Source organism: Ahaetulla prasina, chromosome 2, assembly GCF_028640845.1.
Source record: "Ahaetulla prasina isolate Xishuangbanna chromosome 2, ASM2864084v1, whole genome shotgun sequence".
NCBI lineage: Eukaryota > Metazoa > Chordata > Lepidosauria > Squamata > Colubridae > Ahaetulla > Ahaetulla prasina.
This window is the reverse complement of record NC_080540.1, coordinates 227,997,194-228,016,101: the sequence shown is the minus strand read 5'-3', so window position 1 is coordinate 228,016,101 and position 18,908 is coordinate 227,997,194. Positions and strand designations below refer to the sequence as shown.

General features: G+C 37.3%; 1 protein-coding gene across 4 annotated transcripts in view; it reads right to left on the bottom strand.

Moving 5' to 3' along the window:
• Nucleotides 1-859: 859 nt before the first annotated feature.
• Nucleotides 860-18,908, bottom strand: part of RFX3 (regulatory factor X3) — a 194,082-nt gene continuing 176,033 nt past the window's right edge. The window contains exons 12-17 of one of the 4 annotated variants that reach the window (XM_058171261.1): nucleotides 10,766-10,863; nucleotides 9,367-9,516; nucleotides 7,564-7,772; nucleotides 6,167-6,320; nucleotides 4,234-4,276; nucleotides 860-2,790 (exon numbers count right to left, since the gene is read on the bottom strand). In XM_058171261.1, coding sequence (XP_058027244.1) covers nucleotides 2,519-2,790; nucleotides 4,234-4,276; nucleotides 6,167-6,320; nucleotides 7,564-7,772; nucleotides 9,367-9,516; nucleotides 10,766-10,863 — 926 coding nt within the window. In that variant the 3' untranslated portion in view covers nucleotides 860-2,518. The remainder of the gene's footprint in view (nucleotides 2,791-4,233; nucleotides 4,277-6,166; nucleotides 6,321-7,563; nucleotides 7,773-9,366; nucleotides 9,517-10,765; nucleotides 10,864-18,908) is intronic. The other 3 variants (XM_058171263.1, XM_058171262.1, XM_058171264.1) reach the window with 3 other exon arrangements.

Here is an 18,908-nt window from a genome sequence, read left to right as displayed (position 1 = left end):
TGTTTCTACATTTAATTTTACTGTATTTAAGTGTAAACATTTCATAATGCACAATGAGAGGGAGGAACTATCACAGCTTAGTTTTTAAAAAATTGGTGAGGGGTGTAGGTGTGATGGATTTTGATGGGAAAAATAAGAACATATTCCAATAGCAGAAAGAACAAAATTATAATGAAATATATCAGAATGTTTAACCAAATGGCAGGAATTACTAGGCACAATACCTAGTTCGGCCCAATTTTGCAATTCTAAGCAATTCTTAAAGCTTAGTTTTGAAGTAGAAATAGTCAAATAAAAAAAAGTAATAAATCTTTAGGTATTCTTGATATATGTAAAATCAAGGATGCAACCTGCGTACTAAAAATATACCAAAAATTCCACCTGCTGTTCAAGCATTTGGTGATAAATCTTGAAAACTGTCTTTCAAACAAACAATAAACAAGACACTAATATTTTTTATATAGGTCTTGCTATAAAACCTGTAAATCTTCTTTGTGCTTTCCTTCATTTTTGGTTTGTTTTGGTCAAACTAAGGAAATTCACATGTCTTTTAAACCAATAAAATGTGTAATGCATTCTAACTAGAACAGCTTCATGAGAATAAAAGGGAAACAACATATACTATGAATGAACCATTAAATAAAATAGCAGACTGACCCCCCCATCACCATATGCACTATTGAAACTATACGCTGCTTTTTTAAAAACGTTGCTTATGTTACTTTTTGAAATTAAAAGTAGATAAGGGTTTAGAAATATATATATATGCATATATATTTATATATAAGTATATAAATTCTTGTCTGGGAATTAGCTAATCTATTCTGTTGACCTTTGACACTGTTAAAGCTAGTTTGTTTTCCACCGTTTTCCCCAAATCCCACCCCACCCCAGAAAATCTGATTAGTAATAAAGTGAAGTTCAGCTATAAATAAGAAAGAAAAAGGCTGTCACTCTAAGAGGGATAGTATATCTAATTTTCTTTAAAAAAAAATCTTGATATCTGAAGTATGTAACCTGCCCTTACTGTTTAGGGAATCTGAAGGAAAGAGGGGGAGAAAGAAGAAAGAAAGAAGACAGGCACACTTTGTTGAATCAATGTAAGAGTTATTAACAAGAAAATCTTAGCTTCAGTTCTGTTTAAGGCACCATGTAATAGCCGAGGTACAATGATCCCTGATGTACATTCTTAAATGGCAATGGTCCATCTAGCCACCTATTCAAATTCTACGCAATTGGGAAATAAGTACAAGTGACATGTGCCAGTTTCACTGCCTTTAAAACATTTTATATAAAATGAAATCCACTTAAGAACCAGGAATTATTTCTGAGCAAAATTACAATGCAGGTTGCTACATTCCTTGCATCCTATAAACTATCTTTAACAAGAGCAGCAGGTTGAACTACCATGAGGAAAAGGACATAGAATTAAAGTCATCTGAAAGGAATGGTTTCCTGCATGTCCAGTTCAGCATAAGTAGCACATACACTTAAAGAAGGAATCAAGATGCTTTTTAAAAAAAACTTCAGTAGCCAACGTCCCCACTGAAGGGCAGACAGCATCTGGGTAGTGGTCCCATATGTATATGAGGTGCAGAACCCAGCAAATGCTTCTGTAACATGACCTCCACTCGTTCAGAGATGATCGCGTTCTCACTGGAAATCAAAGATGCCTTAATTCGAATCTTGTAAAACTCTAATTAAAACGAATGGAGGTTGCACAGAGTCAGTTTTTGGGCAGAATGTACCTGAAATCAGTAGTCTTATGAGAGAGGAGCTAGTATCCCAAAATTTGAAACTGATTTAAGGAAGCTTGAATTGTCCATAATGGTGTCATCTGTACCTTTATTAAGTACACATTACCATGTGCTATCAGAGCTCTCATTTATCCTGCAAACAGTGAGAATCACTCTTCCTCTGAGAAAGAAGACAATCTATGTTCTCTAGAATTATAATAAATCTTCCAATATATCTGTTGAGCACTCTGAAATGTATCAAAATAGTTATTTTCCAGTTTTCTCCAACGAAAGCTGCCTTTTAATAATAATTCTAACGCAGCTGCTATCAAACGAGCGTGCCTCCAGTGTAAATCAAAGAGGAAAATTCTTGATATTTCAGAGTGCAATTAATTAAAAACCCTATTTATACGAAATCACCATGACTAACAGTTAACATTAAAATATTTTGTAAAAACTATGAAAAAATTAAATTACTTTTAATTATAAAGAGGACAAAAAACATTAACATTAATCTTCGCAAAAATGCTTCTTGACTTTTGAATAAGAAATTTTTTTTATATTAAGCGGCCAGTGTAAAATGATTGTATTTACCTTCCCCCCCACCCAAATCTGACCAAATACATAGACCCATTCCATTTCACAACTCCAGCAAAAGTACAGATAAAATTTGACAATAGTCGACTTTCAGAAATTTTTTTTTTTGCATCCCTTCCGTCCCCTATGATATGCCCAACATCAAGAGGGCTAATACAATCTGAAAAAAGAACTTTAAATATTTGTTAGACCGCAGTATATGTATTTCCAGTCGCACTACACTGTCTGATCGTTTGAGTAGCTGTGACAATGTGCTCATTGTGAAGAGGGTTCAAAAGGTTCTGCTGTACTCCAGTCTCGAGTACCGGCTGCAGGCAGCCCACCTGAAAGGCCTGGCTAATTTCAGTCTTCTCTCGCTTGGCTTGCGGCTCTCCAGAGTCATCCAGCTCTTCATCTATTTCACTTTCAACTTCACTGCCTTCATCTGCACAAATAAAATCACCATGAATCCTGCAATCTGAAAGAGTCATGTTACAATGAGATAGAAAGGCTTAACAAGCAAAGTGTCAAGTTACTTGAACTGGATAGTCTCTGTGTCCAAATCCAATTCTAGGTAAATTATGTATGTGCGCTCCAAATTTCTCCTTATTAATTAGTCAGTCCTTGCATTTGTAGATGAATGCTTATTCCCCGGAAGCATCTTAAGCGCCCACCTTTATTTCTACTATGGGGGCTGGAAGTAAAGGAAGTAATCCCCTTTCTGTGACCAGAAATCACGTCTTATGTGGAAATGAATCCTTATGAGCCCAATTTTTTACAATGTTTTGTAACTATTTCAGTGGAGACTGTTATCTTACTTCCATAATGGATCACTAGGACTTGAATCAATGCACAAGTTCGATATTGTACAGGTGGTCCTCATTTAGCAACCATTCAGTAAGTGTCTCAACATACAATGGCACTGAACGAGTGGTAATTACAGTTGGACCTTGTACTTATGGCCAGCACAGCATTCCCAGGGTCACAAGATTGCAATTTTCAACCTTCCGTACTGGCTCCCCGCAAGCAAAGTTAATGGGAAAGCTGGTAGGGAGTCAGAAGTCATGGTCATGTGAAGTCCTTGCTCAATGAGATGAGGACCACCATCACTAAGTAATATGGACACATGTCTCAAAGGTGCTTTTTCAAAAGGCAACTGGACTTTATTTTTCCTTGAAGCGTCTTCAGTTCATTTCTTTAGAACTGAAGAAGCATCTTGAATAAGAAGCAAAACATCTTCAAGGAAAAACAAAGTCGGATTGACTTTTAAAAAAGTACCTTTGGGACAACCATGACCTGAATGACTGAGAATCTCCATAAACAGTATGATCCCATGGCTTTTTTTCACTTCAAACCGCATTGCTAACAATGGAGTTTCCAGTCCCAACTAGTGTTGCTAAGTGACGACTATCACTATCACAATAAATTCAGTTGAAATTTGTTCATGCTGTCAATAAATTAAATGGATACTATGTTTCATTGAGTGAAAGAACCTTTATATGAGATGCTCTTCCTCAGAATCCTACTGGTTGGATTCACACATCATACAAATCATAATGTGACTAGACTGTGGATCAATATGTTATATGAGACCCTTGTCAATTGCAGTTTACTTAATAAAACATAGTGAAACTACGTGTTTCCCGTAAAATAAGACATCCCCTGATAATAAACCCAGTCGGGCTTTTGAGCACATGGCAATAAGGCCAAACACTTATTTCAGGGTTCAAAAAAATATAAGACAGGGTCTTATTTTCAGGTAAACACAGTATAGTGATCGCTGTAGTTCACTAGATTTTTTAAAAAGATCTCCCAACCTTCAAAGTAAGCTTTCAGATTAAGTAGAAATACAAGAGAGTGAATAAGTTAAGAAAACAAATTTCCTAATCAAGTTGAAGATGTGTAGTATGCGTATGCTAACCTTTGTCCATGTTTCCAGGAGATGCAGCATTTAAATCACCAAACTGTGGAAGAAAATCAAAATAGCAACACATTATACTAGCATTTTCAGTATCAGTTAAATCCTTTGTGAAATCTAATCATAACCATGTTTCCCAAGAAATGTGAATATTTTTTATTCACAAATGGAACAATTACAACATCCTTCAGATTATGCCATTCTGGGGTGGGTGGGGTGTCCATGACAATTCGCTGCATCCAACTTTCCGGGGCCACCTCACCACGGCCAACTAGCCAGAGCCAACTTGCCCCAGCCAACTCCTCATGGGACAACTCACCACGGCCAACTCGCTGCAGGACAGGAGTTACACTAATATCAAAGAAATGGTGGGATAGAGTCATTAAAGAAAGGATGCAAAAATAGGGACAAAATGAAATGTGAATGACAAACAATAAAATATATTTATTTATTTATTTTAAATAATTAAATAAATTGCCCTGCGACAGGTTGGCCATGGCGAATTGTCCCGCGATGAGTTGGTTGCGACGAGTTGTCCCATTCCTTCCAGGGTGGTTCAGCAATTTCTGGAAGTGAATCGTTCAAATTAAAAATGGTTTAGAACTTTTTCTTCACCACAGGCCCCCTCTTTAAATACTTTTTATGGACACGGACCACCAAGACTTAACTCAAGATTTAAATGCTAACATTTTTTCAAGCTTCTGTGGACCCCATGTGACAACATCATGGCCCCCCAGGGATCTGCAGACCATAGGTTGGTAACCACTGGCTTAAAGTAGGTTGTAAACCACTGGTTTACAGAAGCAATCTAGATCTGAAAGAGGCTTGATTCTTCTGAAATGCATATCCAGCTTCTGGTTTAAAAAAGAGACTAACAGGAATGGAACCAGAGCATTCTGAAGTTGGTAATCGATGACTTTGGCTCATCTTTGGTCATCTCTAAATCATTTTTCCTAATTATTTGAGTTTCTACTGCTCAGTCTCATGAAACTATTCTGTGCAACACGTACCACAAAGCCTTCTATTCTAAAGGTAAATACATACCTCATTTTGGAATGACAGAAAGTTAAATAGTAAACAAAATACTAAAAAACCTAGATGCATTCCCTAATACTGTGAATAAAAGTAAATAATGCTTGTTGCCTACTTTTGAATTTATTTTCATAATGCACACTCTTCATTTTGATCCAGAAAGAAGAGTAATAAAGGATATGAAGAAAGGATATTTGCACATTCTTAATGTCTGTGGAATATTAAACATAGTCAAATGTGTTGATGCTTCATATATAAGATATATTATTACTTTGTGCTTCAAAAAGGAATCATTGCCTTTTTCCAAATTTTCTTGAAACAAGTTTGTGAGGTAACAAAAAAAAGCACCACCTAATCATCAATATCTTCAATTAAAAAATAACTATTGGGTGACAGGAAAAAAATCTTACTAGGGATAAAAATATTACTATTTGTTATTTATTTCTATTTCTAGATTTAATTAATTTTGTTTACTCTCTTTGAGTGTCAAACTGCTGGTTAAAAAAACAAAGAGAAAAGTTTGAATATTTGGCAATATTTGGAAGGTTATAATTTAAAAAGAAGGACCACAGATTTCAGAAATGAGCATAAGATTTTAGAAATTTACACAGGATCTGAAAGGTAACAGCAAAATACTCGATCCAGTATTAAGTGTGAATAAATATAATCAGAAGGTATAAACAAAAGAAAATGAATTTCTATATGAGCTTTGTATAGATTCAGCTTAACGGAGACTTGATGACATCCATTATATCTAAATCTTAGATGAAAGGAATTTAATTATAACTGATCCACAAATTTACCTCCTAGAAAACACATTTACTTAATTAAATATAACTTAATGAGTTAATTACTCCTTTTTGATGTTAAATTATCTGGTAAAGGATTCCAACTGTAGACTGACCTCTCCCATGACTGCAATAGGTGTCTCTCCTGTGGCTTGAGCAACCCGATGTTCAACTAAGTAAAACATATATTCATCATATAACAGACGGATCAGATGAAAAGAACCAAAGCTAGCAGCACTGCGCAGAGTTAAATCTCGAATCACCATTGAGCTATATCAAGATGAAAATACAAATGAAACACATTATCATCCAATAAATATGCCAGAAATTTCTGACACATCCAACATAATTCTAACAATTACATTATTTAAGCCAGGAGAGGACAACGGTTTTTTAAAGTAAAGTTAGCTTTCTTGCCAGGAAAGAAAGGGGTGTTATACTACATGCTGAAGACTGGCCAAACTAAGGCAAATTGTAGGCAGGGTCAGTTTTTTCTTTTCCAATTCCCTCTTTTCTCTGTCTCAAGATTCAGATAACTCTTGCCAGAAGTATAAACTAATTTCCCAAAATGGGAACTAAATGTGACTAAGGTCTACATGAATCTAGGGGAGGGCAACTATGGCAACTGTGCTACCTGTGGACTTCAACTCCCAGAATTCTTGAGCCAACATGGTTGCCATAGTTGCCCACCCTTGTCCTAGGTGAAGGGCCCCATATGACCTCTTGATTGTCTATCTCTTATTTAGGCATGAATTTAGACAGCACTTCAATAATTATTATATAAATGGCTCATCATATACAGCTGGACTTAACTAGCATTCTTATTATTGGTTGATGGACTGCATCTGTTTCTCTCCTTTCCCTTTAGAATACAAATTCGGCTTGTAAGCAACATCAGCTAAAAATGAAAACGTAACAAATCATATTTGTAAACTCAAAATATGCTTCAATGTTTTCTGTTGGTGGCAGTAGCCCCTGAAGTTAGGATATTAGAAACTGGCTGAAGCAGGCTTCTAGGGTTGTCTTCACCTACTTTCTTTCTTCTTACTTTGGAGGCAACAGAAACGGTTACTTTAAGCAAAGAACAGGATGAAAATATAGTCCCACTAAGGTTTAATTAAAAAAGGAAGGAGTGGAAGAAAGAATGCATAAATTCAAGCTCTACTGCTGCTTATTGACACGTCTTTCCCTCCTCACTCAATATTTCTTTTATTAGCGATATGGTACATTAACAAAGATGTACAGCCTCATCTACGATCACTCATGGCTGAGAGCTATGATCCGGTTGGTATACATTCAAAAGCACATTGTATTTCTACGATGCTTTAAAGCAGCTGTATCTTTTCTCGGGAACGCATACCTGCTGACAAAAGAAATGTTTAAAGAAAGGGCAAACAGGTGCTACTTGTCCATTTCTATGCATTTCAAAGCACCTTTTGGCCTTTGAACTCAAAGCACTGCACCAGCCTACTGGACTGAGACAAAATATAACCGCTTTACTCAGGGCACTGACCTGTAGAAAGACCACTTTAACAAAAATTGGCGTGCTGCTTTAGGAAAACTAGGTCTTCCTTCATATGGTTTCAGTGCTTGCATCATTACATTATCAAGCCAGGCAGCCCACTGCTCCAGAGTGCTCTGCTGCTGAAGAGTCATCTTGAAATCTGTTTCTAACCGTTGTACCATGTTGTCATCACACTGGCACACCCAGGAAGCCTGCTCCTGTATCAATTCAAAAAAAGTTTAACAGAGAAGCTTCAAGTGCCCGATTTAAATTTAAGTTAAGGTGCCTAGAAAGGAAAACAATGAGTAAAACAAAAAAGAGGGAAGAATAAGTACCCAGTGAATAAATCAAGGGATAGAGGACATCTGAATTTTCTTCTGGATAATAAAATAACTCTGCATGTTATTGCTTTCCCCTTGTGCATGTTTGTGTTCATCTGTGTAATGGGAAACTCTGGATAGGTTGTATCTCCTCCATTGGAGGTGATGTCACTTGAAAAGAAAAGGAAGGCTTAGAACAGAGGTGGGCAACTATGGTGACTTTAGGACTTAAAATTGCCCATCCCTGTCTTAGAACAAAGCAGTGAACAGCATTCTGAGCTCAACTACCCATCTCATAGGGATGCAAGGATGGATTTTCTTCTGGAACACTTTTCTCAACAGATCCTAATTCTCAATTTTATTCATTTTCAGATTTGATGTTTTTTTCAGCCGCTTCTTTCTATACACAAAACTTGATCTAAATTTGTTTACTTTTCATAGAGTCATTCGGCTGGCAGACCCAATTCCAAGCTCCTTCACATAATGTCTTTCCAACATTTTTGATTTGGAAAGGATTGAAAAAGGTTTCAAAGGTGGAACAGCAGGAGGAGAAGAGGAGAAATGGAACTGCTGAACATTGGAATGTTTTAGTGAATGGGTTGTATTTAAAAAAATGGGATGCTAAACATTTTTTTTCCTAAAGCTTTGGCAGATATAGATAGATATCGGCCACAGATATATTAGCATGGATGTTAAGAAATACCTTTTTTTGTCTACAAGTCAACAGGTAAAAATCAGAGTAGGTTTTTTTGGGGTGGGGGGAGAATGAGCTACAGAAATCTTTTCTTGCAAAAACAAAAGATTATTGTGGCAGGTTTCCTGGGGTGTCAAACACAGGAGTGTCAAACTCGATTTCATTGAGGGCCACATCAGGGTTGTATTTGACCTTGGGGGGCTGGGGTGGTGTGTCGGGGTGGGTGTGACCAGCTCAACGTCACTTGTATCAGGGTGTGGTAGCTCTAGTGCTCTGCCAGTGAAAACAAGCCCCCAAGCTCCATTTTCGGCTGCAAAACTGGAGCTTGGAAGAATTGCACACAGCCCTCCCAAATTCTGTTTTCACTGGACAGGCACTGCAGGCCGGTCCTTCGCTGTTTCCAGAGTGACCCCGTGGGCCAGATCTAAGCATCCCATTGGCTGGATCCGGTTCCCTGGCCTTGAGCTTGACACACCTGCTCTAGACTGAACATTCCCTGGCAACTCTGGAATTCAAATGCAAGGAGGCTTTTTAAAATTTATATTAGGTTTTTTTTACTCCACTTTTATTATTGTTTATAAATAACTCAAGGCAGCAAACATATCTCCTTTCTCCCCCTTTTTTCTCCACAACAACAACCACCACCTTGTGGGGGCTGAGAGTAATGACTGGCCCAAAATTACCTGGCTGGTTTTCATGCCTAAGGAGGGGCTAGAAGTCCAGTCTCTTGCTTTCTAGCCTGAGGCCTTAATGACTGGACCAAAGAATTACAAACAAAGCATCCATGTCATGTCATACCTGGACATTGGCAAAATCAACACGGTTGAGGTCATTGAGCATCTGGTTAATCTGAGAAGTGTTTTGCAAGACAGCTCGGGCTGCCTGAGCCAGATGATTAAGAGATGTGTATCTTCGCAGAGTCTGAGCAAAGGCACTTACAGCGGCAACCTGTGAAAAATAAAGAAAAAGACCTGATACTCCTATTCTCTTAAAAAGCTGGTGCTGGTTAGCAATTTTTACAAATAAATCAGGTTTATTAATAAATATTACCCAAATATGCCAATATTGTTTTATAAAGGAATCTGATGAGAATATGACTTTTGGAGATGTGTGCACATGATAACAGTAACGTTGATAATGCAAGTTAAATAAAAACAATATTGTAGAAAAAGTGTACAAAGGAAGCAGACTATTGTGCCTATTTGCTGTGAAATATAAAGAATCTAAAGAATATGGTACTTATGCCATCTAGAATTCTTCAGTAAATATTTGTTAGAGGCAAATCTCTCCTCAAAGACTACTACAGCAACATCAAAAGCTTTTACCAGTTAGATCACCACTTGAGCAAGTAATTTAAAATACCCCTTTTCACATAGTCTTTGGTTGATTAGAGAAAAACAGAATATTACAAGAGCAACTATCGTAAAACTTTCCATTCACGTGTTAAGTCCCAATGGTGCTTTTTCAAAGAGCAACTGGACTTTTTTTTTCTTGAAGATATTTGCTTCTCATCCAAGAAGCTTTTTCATTTCTGAAGAAGAACTGAATAAGCTTCTTAGATGAGAAGCAAAATGTCTTCAGGAAAAAAACAAAGTCCAGTTGCCTTTTGAAAAAACACCTTGGGGACCACCATGATCTGGATGACTGAGAATCTCCATAGATATTGACATGTAAGAGACAAAAATCTCAGTTTGAATTTCTCCCTCAAATAATGGAAAAATCTCGTTTGGCAAATCCATCTGAACAATTTATAGCAAATTATACAAATTATGTTAGATAGATAGATTCAGGCATCATGAACAGTTTTAAAAATCCCCTTTCTCAAAGCAGTCTGCTAACTGGAGGTATTACTGTATTTTAATGTTTATTATGCTAGTTCATATATTACACAATATTTAGTGGAAAAATTATATTATTACATTATTTCTTTCTCATGAACCATCTGGGTGAGGCCTCACATGGACCACAGGCTGAGAACTAGTGATTTAGGTATGAGTAAATGAACTTTCTACAGCAAAATTTAAAGAACAGTATAGACTGGCAATATAAAACCAAAAGCAGATTCTATGCAGTTTTTAAAAAATTTTGTAGTGTCTTTTTATAAACAAAATAGAGGAGGTAGTGTTGAATTGTTAATGTTTGTAATACCTTTTTTATTGCAAATGATTTTGAAAGCAAGAGTAACTCTTTAGCTTACCTTGGTTTGAATCATTCTCTGGGGAATATTGTTCATGGCATTGGAAAGCCAACCTTCAAGGCTTTTTGCAAAATTGCGAATGGCTTGGGTCAAGGCACCTATGCATGAAAAGTAAGCACACAATAAATGAAAAAAAAAAAGCCAAGGCATGAATGTATTGACAGATCAATGTCCTTGAATATTACAACTAAATTGTAAAGGGAGAGAGCAAATGCTAATGCATGTTACTAATCAACACAGAAAAGAAATACCACATAATTATAAGTAGCACTATTCTAGTACAACATACCTATAGAACAGCAAATCTTGAAGGCTGCAGCGACTGTTCTCACTGAGATTCTAATCATGTGTCTATGCTGTGTAACTTTGGACAATACTCAGAAATTCTTAGTATAAAAGAGTATTTTGTCATAGTAAAGGTAAAGGTTCCCCTTGCACATACATGCTAGTCGTTGCCGACTCTAGGTGGCAGTGCTCATCTCCGTTTCAAAGCCGAAGAGCCAGCGCTGTCCGAAGACGTTTCCGTGGTCATGTGGCCAGCATGACTCAACGCCAAAGGCACACAGAACGCTGTTACCTTCCCACCAAAGGTGGTCCATATTTTTTCTACTTGCATTTTTATGTGCTTTCGAAACTGCTAGGTTGGCAGAAACTGGGACAAGTAACAGGAGCTCACCCCATTACACGGCAGCACTAGGAATTCGAACTGCCGAGCTGCCGACCTTTCGATCGACAAGCTCAACATCCTAGCCCCTGAGCCATCGCGTCATATTGTCATATTGGACCCAATATTAACCTGAAAATATGGGGTCATTTTTGCAGTAAAATGTAGATCCCAGATCAGGATCAGTGACTTGTTAATTCTTCAATATACAATACACAAAGCAACACAAATGTAACAATCTTACTCTAGGCTACATATTATTTCAAGGCATTTGAAATGACCAAGGCATTTGGTCCTGCTATGAAGTTAAAAGTAATAAACTGTTCACTCTTAACCATTTCTGTGGTAAGAAAAGGTTTTGGATGTGTTCATATTTGGATGTGTTCTACATACTATCCTATAGAAATGTATTTTATTGTGTATGCACACTATTATGCATCATAATTTGATCAATTACAGGGAAAAATTTTGTTTGGTAAACATCAGTTTTTACAATGCAGTGTCTTAAAATGTATTATTTGGTTTTAAAATTTAAGCATGAAAAGCAATACTAAGGAGTCACTGAATGTTTAACTATTCTTAGAAAAGAATGATTTTCATTCTATAACCCAGTTCAAGAAGTTGTTGTAGATACATTGTAACATTTTATGACTAATATGATCTTTCAGTATTTTTCTTTAGACGACAAATCTTTACTCTATCCCGCATCTATCTGAAAGGGTCATTTATTTATACATTTATGGACACCCTGAGATTTCCAGAAGTGTATGATATACAGTGTTTATTTTTTTTTTAAAAAAAGCATTTGCTTCTTTGTTCCCCAAATCAGAGTCAATTGAGGCTTGTCTATTTAATAGCCACAACGGCTGTTAGGAGGCAAAATGAAAGAAAAACCCAGGAATAGAGTATTCTGTGGGAAGACATGGCAGGCTAATCAGAATTGTAACAGATACAGCTTGCTTTGGTCCTTTCCAGCAGTGGTGAGTTTCTAACAGTTCGCCCTGGTTCGGGCGAGCCGGTAGCAGTGATGGTGAGCTGGGAGCGAACCGGTTCGCTCCGACTGTCGGCTGGGCCCTCTTGCCCGCCCCTGCACTATACCAACCTATATTCATTTGTTTTTAGCCCAGCTGATAGGCGCGGCAGAGCGGATTGCCGTGCCTCAACTGTTCTAAAATGCAACGTGCTTGCGCGGAGTGAACTGGTTGTTTCACCGATTAAAACTCACCACTGCTTTCCAGCATACAGAAATGAATTATACGGTTTATGTAGTCAAAGGAATTAGGTTATTTACATAGTCAAAACAGTATCAGACATACAAACACAGACAAACTTATAACCATGTTTTGGAGAAGACAAGTCTATAAAAAATGCATTTAAAAATGGGGCAGAAGGGGACTCACTCTCTCTGATGGCCCAGTGGAGAGAACATGGATGGCTGCCTAAACGTCAAATATTGCAAATATTGCAATTCTGATATAATTCAGAAATCAGGAGGAAGCCAGTGGTACTTTTTCCAAGTAACAACTTTTACTAAAAACAAGCTTTTGTGAGTTGCAGCTTATCCTTTGTTGTTTTGTTGTTGAAAAGGCTGCTACCAGATCCCTCCTGATTTTTCCCCCCTACCATAAATGGCCAAGGCTATCCTTTTCCATTGTAGCTGAAACACCACTCTCCCTTTCCTTGCTGGGGAGAGCTGGAAGACTCCCAAGATGGCTTTCACAAGTACCAGAGAAATCTGGCCATGGGAAATGGCTCATACGAACAAATGAACTGGCTACTTTCAAGACTTTATTACAGAAAGTGTGAAAGCCACATTTCCTATATGCACCACAGACAATTATCTCTGTAACGTCATTGTTACATGTCTTGGTGCCTTTTGCAGAAAGGCCTATAATGATACAAGATAAAAATAAAAGCTATAATATAAATTAAGAAGAGTAAACGTTTAATATTGTTTATACTAACAAAGACCATAGTTATTGCCCATAGAAACCATTCTTTAGAGTAGCATGAATATTTGATAGGCTAAAAGCCTATCAATTTCCAGAGACATATTGACATTTGATTTTAAACTATAATAAATTGCAACATTAATGTTATATATTTTCCTTTAAACCAAACTAGCTAAATGGATGGCTAGATTAGACTAGAGATTTAGAGATTAAAAGAATAAACTACTTACCCTGGAATATAACATTAGAATGAAGTAGCAGCTGTTTAATATTTTTATTAGGATTAACTACAAGTTAAAAAACAGCTGCTCATTATTTAAGGGTATCAAAAATAATAAAATGTTTTATATAAAAATGTTCCCACTTTAAAGTTAAATAGCAGAGTGGTAGAAAGAAGATCAGGGAAGATAAAAAGATAACAAGGTCAGGACCCATAAAATACTATTTTAAAAACACACAAAAAAATACTTTAATAATTAACTCTTTCAGAGGAGTCCCATTTCAAATAAATCCAAATAATTTTATTTCAATCTCCAAAATTCCTTTAAATTTATATGGCATCTTTAGATGAATAGAATAGAATGGAATAGAGCGGAGCAGAGCAGAATCAAATAGAATACTTTTTTTAGCCAAGTGTTAAACACAAGGAATTTATCTCCTGTGCTGAAGCTCTCAGTGTACATAAAAAGCACCACAATAGTAATAACAACAATAACAACAACAACAACAATAGGAAGGGGTAGAAATGAAGATAAGAAGATAGATAAAAAGATAGACTCTATCTCTGTCAGATAGACAGAGATAATACAGAGATAATAACAACCACGATTGAGCTCCAAATTTATGTTGCTAAGGAAACATTTGTTCAGTGAGTTTTGCCCCATTTTACAACTTTTCTTGCCACATTTGTTAAATGAATCATTGCAGTGGTTAAGTTAGTAAGATGGTTGTTAAGTGAATCTGGCTTCTCTATTGACTTTGCTTGTCAGAAGGTTTCCAAAGATGATCATGGGATTCCAAGACCATCATAAAATATGAATCAGTTGCCAAACGTTTGAATTTTGATCACGTGACCATGGGACGTTAAAACAGTCGTAAGTGGTTACAAGTCACTTTTTTCAGTGCTGGTGTAACTTTGAACCGTCACTAAATGAACTGGTGTAAGTCAAGGACTACATGTAATCCACACAAGAGTAGGAAAGGGAAAGTTCTTGTTAGCTGTGGATTTTAGACTTCAGCAGGCAGGACAAAGCCAATAGGGTAGAATTTTTGGATGATGGTGGTGGTGTAGCCCATTCTGTCCTTCTTCCCTTGTTCAGGTACTGAATAAAAAGATAAGCCATATGAAAAGAAACAAGATGAAACAACTGTTTGTACAGAAATCTTCAGGTTCTAGAATCCTTCCAACTTTAGCTCTGGATGGGATTGCACTGACCCTGAAAGTATAATCTGCAGTCTGAGGGCTATTTTAGTCTTGCAGGTCCTGCTAATACTGCAGGTGGAAAATGTGGCCAAGATGGTGTTTGCCCAATTGAATCTAAGGGCCAACTGTGGCCCTTTCTGCATCAGGAGGTATGGCAACAATAACTCATGTCACCTTGTATTTGGAGTGTGTACTTCACTTTACATTGTACTATGGGAGGGGCCAATCATTTCCTGACCTTACTCCCGAGTCGTCCCTTTTGCTTTAGCTGCTCCTGCCTTTTGGCAGCTCTGCGCATGTGTGCATTAGGCACAGGCGCCTCCTGTTCCTCTGCCTCTCTCCTGTTTGACTCTGAGGGCTCCAGAGTCTGTGCATCACTCCCAGATGGCCCTGGCCCCATCTCTGCCTCTGACGCAGAGCCCTCTTCCGGGCCTTCCCCAGACTCCAGGACTGGCCCATGTTCCTCCCCAGCTACCTCACTGTCCGACTCTGCTGCCAGTTCCACAGGCTGCAGGGGGACCACAGCAGCCACTGCCTGGCCAGTACAGTAGAACAGTGCCATTTTTACAATAGCCTTACACCGATTTCCAATATCTTTCCAGATCTAGTTCAAGATCCTGGTTATAATCTATGTAGCCCTTTATGATTCGGGTCCTTATTAGCTCTAAGACTGTTTGACGCAGGTAGTAACTCTATATTCATTCTACTTAAGCCAAGATTCTCTTCCTGTGAGAAATCGAGAGAGAGGATGCCAGGGAACAGGTTTTCTGAGTTGTAACTTCCGCTCTGTGGAACAGCTTGCCCTCCCCTTCCGGCCACTGTTCCACATAACAGTCCTTCAGGACAATAAGTACAGTTTAGTGGAAGCAGCTAAATTATGAGAGATGAAGTCTGAAGCTACATGTGAGTTTTAATTTTTCCTGGTCACTGAATATTGTATATTTTTGACCCTAATCAAAACATGCAAATTAATGTCATACATAAAAAATAAAATAACGAATTACACTGGAGTGCAACATTGTGAAATGAGTGATTTAGTACAGCACAGGTGGACTGATGCTAGCTAGATAAAGCATTTGCAATCGTAATTTCATTAGCAATAAATGAGAGAACAGAATTCAGTTCTCGCATTAACAAAGATGACTTTTTCCCACAATATTGCTTTCTACTGTCTTTTATTTTTCTAATAGTTTCACCAGCACTGCCATCATATCCCAGATTTTCAAAAGCTAGTATTAGACTGGCTACCTCCTACAGAATATATTGTTTAAAATTTGTGGTTTCTCCATGTTCATTTTGATACTCTATAATTTTCCTATATTTTATTGTCTAGCACCCTATCAGCTCTTATAGAGGTTTCTGGTGTATTTAAAAGTCATCATCGCTAGCAACTTTGTTTCTAGCAAGGCTTTTCTAAAAAAGAGTCTACTAATATTGACAAATATTTTGTCTAGAACAGGAATAGTGAGATGTTTAAGCTACAAACTCATAAGCCTTCAAACAATATGGCCAATGTTTAAATTATAGGAATTGTAGTCCAAATCATTTTAAAGGCAACAGAAATGTATAATCGATTTGCCAATTTGAGGTAACCCTAAGTACAGTTATTCTGTATACCAAACAGTGCTCTTGATATAATATCAAAAGATCACAACACTGAGGTACAATGTAGATTAGCCTCCTTGTGGTGCACCCCTAGCAACGTGACTTTATCGCAGCTAAATAATCTACACATTCTGGCTGCAGGATCTCCCAGCAAGAAGAAGCAGCAGGAGTACCAAAAATTTAAAAAATGGTTAATACTGTTTCCTATTACGCCATACGAAATAAAGGAAAACCGCAACACTATTTTTTGGACTGCAAAAATCCTTCACAAAAGAATCTTCAGAAAACAAGGAGTGTTTATGAAACATTGATTTTTTACTGATTAACACATTCCACATCTGCCACATCTTTTTCTGAGTGGCAGTAACTGCAATTGAAGTGTGCTGGGCTGTCTCTGCACGGATGGTAGATGGCAAGAGTCTGGAAATAGACATTACTGTTCCAATGGTTCAAAAATGGATGTTTTGTATGCCTTCCCCAGTCCTTTTAAAGGATGTGCACAATATGGCTTTAATTCTTAGCACTCAAATATTCTTCAGTTTTATTTGAGAAAGCTTGCAAGAGAAATAGAACAAAACCAAAATAAAGATGGCCTTAATAATAAGGCTTGATGCTGTTAAAATGACTTGAATGCGCAATTTCAACTTCATAAGTGCACTTTAAGATAGGAAAAAGCATGAAAATCAACACTTTCTCTACCCTAGCAGATTCCTAGACGCCACATTCATTCATTTAAAGAAAGCATAAATTCAACTAAGTAGCTTTTGATTCCAATATTCTAAATGCCATACAGCCACCAATTGCCTCCCCAAATACCCCCTGCTGAAAAAAATGGCTTCCAATCATCCTAACTCTCCTGCCAACTCACATGTCACTGATCTTAGTTATCCCAAGAACTTACCAATTTTTTCCTTCCTCCCTCAATTATAAAGATGACAGACATAAAATAATATATCTAGCATGTTCCGATGCACTGCACCATAGTTTATTGTCTATAGATTCTCTGCTACTATCCTGGATGTCATTACTGCTATTTTAGAAACAAGGAAAGAAACAGAAAATGACTTTCCTCTGCTATAAAAACATGGGCTTCCTATATCTGAATACATATCACAAACCAATGCAGCTATTATTCTTGATGGCAGGCATGGGTAGATATAACACAGGTCCAACTTCCTCCATCCCACCCCCAAAACTTGGAATCCATTAAATGGCCCCGATACAAAAGACAGAGGTGTAGAATTGAAGTATGTTGTGCTCGGAAACATTTTTGAAATGCTGAAAGGAATAGTGCTTATAATACTGCAATTCTGTTGGCTGCCCCAAAGGTTTTTCATTTTTGCAGTTTAATACAGAAAAGGGGGCTCGTTTATTGTTCCTATTGTTAAATAATGGGTAGACAAAAATTCTTCCAGACCTTCTGAAAAGCATAGAGATCTACTCAAAACTGTGCCTATAGACATCTCAGCAAAGTACTTGTGGTCTGATATTCCAGCCCAAATAGGTACATCATGCTTGCACTTACTGCCTACTCTTGATCTAAGCCAACTTTGAACACCCAATTGTGTCCTTGATGTAATGTTTGAACCTCTGGTGTCATTCAGAAGAAATGTTTTAATATGAGAAGAATCTTGCATAACTAAGTTATCACTTTCACCAATGAGTATCATTAACAAATGACTGCTGATACATTATTATGACTGAAGAGACTATGATCCTGTTGTTCCTTTTGATAGGAACTGAACATTCCATTTAATATTTTTATAAAAAATCATATTTATAGTTGGAACCTTAAAATGGCTTCAAGGTTATGATAACCCTAAATAAAACTCCTTTCATACTATTTTTCTTTTTAAATACTACTGGGAGATTGTGAGTTCTAGTTCTGCCTAAAGCACGAAGCCAGTTGGGTGACCTAGAGCCAGTATTTTCTCTCAGCCCTAGGAAGGCGGCCATCGCAAACACTTCTGAAACCTTGACAAGGAAATTGCAGGGGCTAGTCGAGGCAGTTGCCAGGAGTCAATAATGACACAAACGCACACACAGACACAGACACAGACACAGACACACAGACACACACACAAGTATCAATTTTAAATAAAATTAAAATTATTTATAATAAGTAAGAATTAAGCCCGCTGAAAAAGATAGGCTCTGTTCAAGGCCTTTTAAAAAGCAAAAAAAACCCAACAACAACAACCCACAGACGGCTCCCCTTCATTAACAGGAAAGTGCATTCCGGGGATCTGCTGGGACAGCTATAGCAAGACTTGACCTGATTTGCTGTAAGAGAAGTCCCTTACAACTCTAAATGAACTTCTTCAAATGATCTCAGGGAGCAGAAAGGAGGTAAATTCTATTTTGAGTATTTCTTTCTAGAGCCTGGTCTTCTGCCATGTAGGGATTGCAAGATAATAACCAGCGCCTCATATCTTGCCTCAGTCATGTAATATCATCTCCTTTTGTTCTTCAAGGACAGTCTTCAAGTCAGTCTGTTAA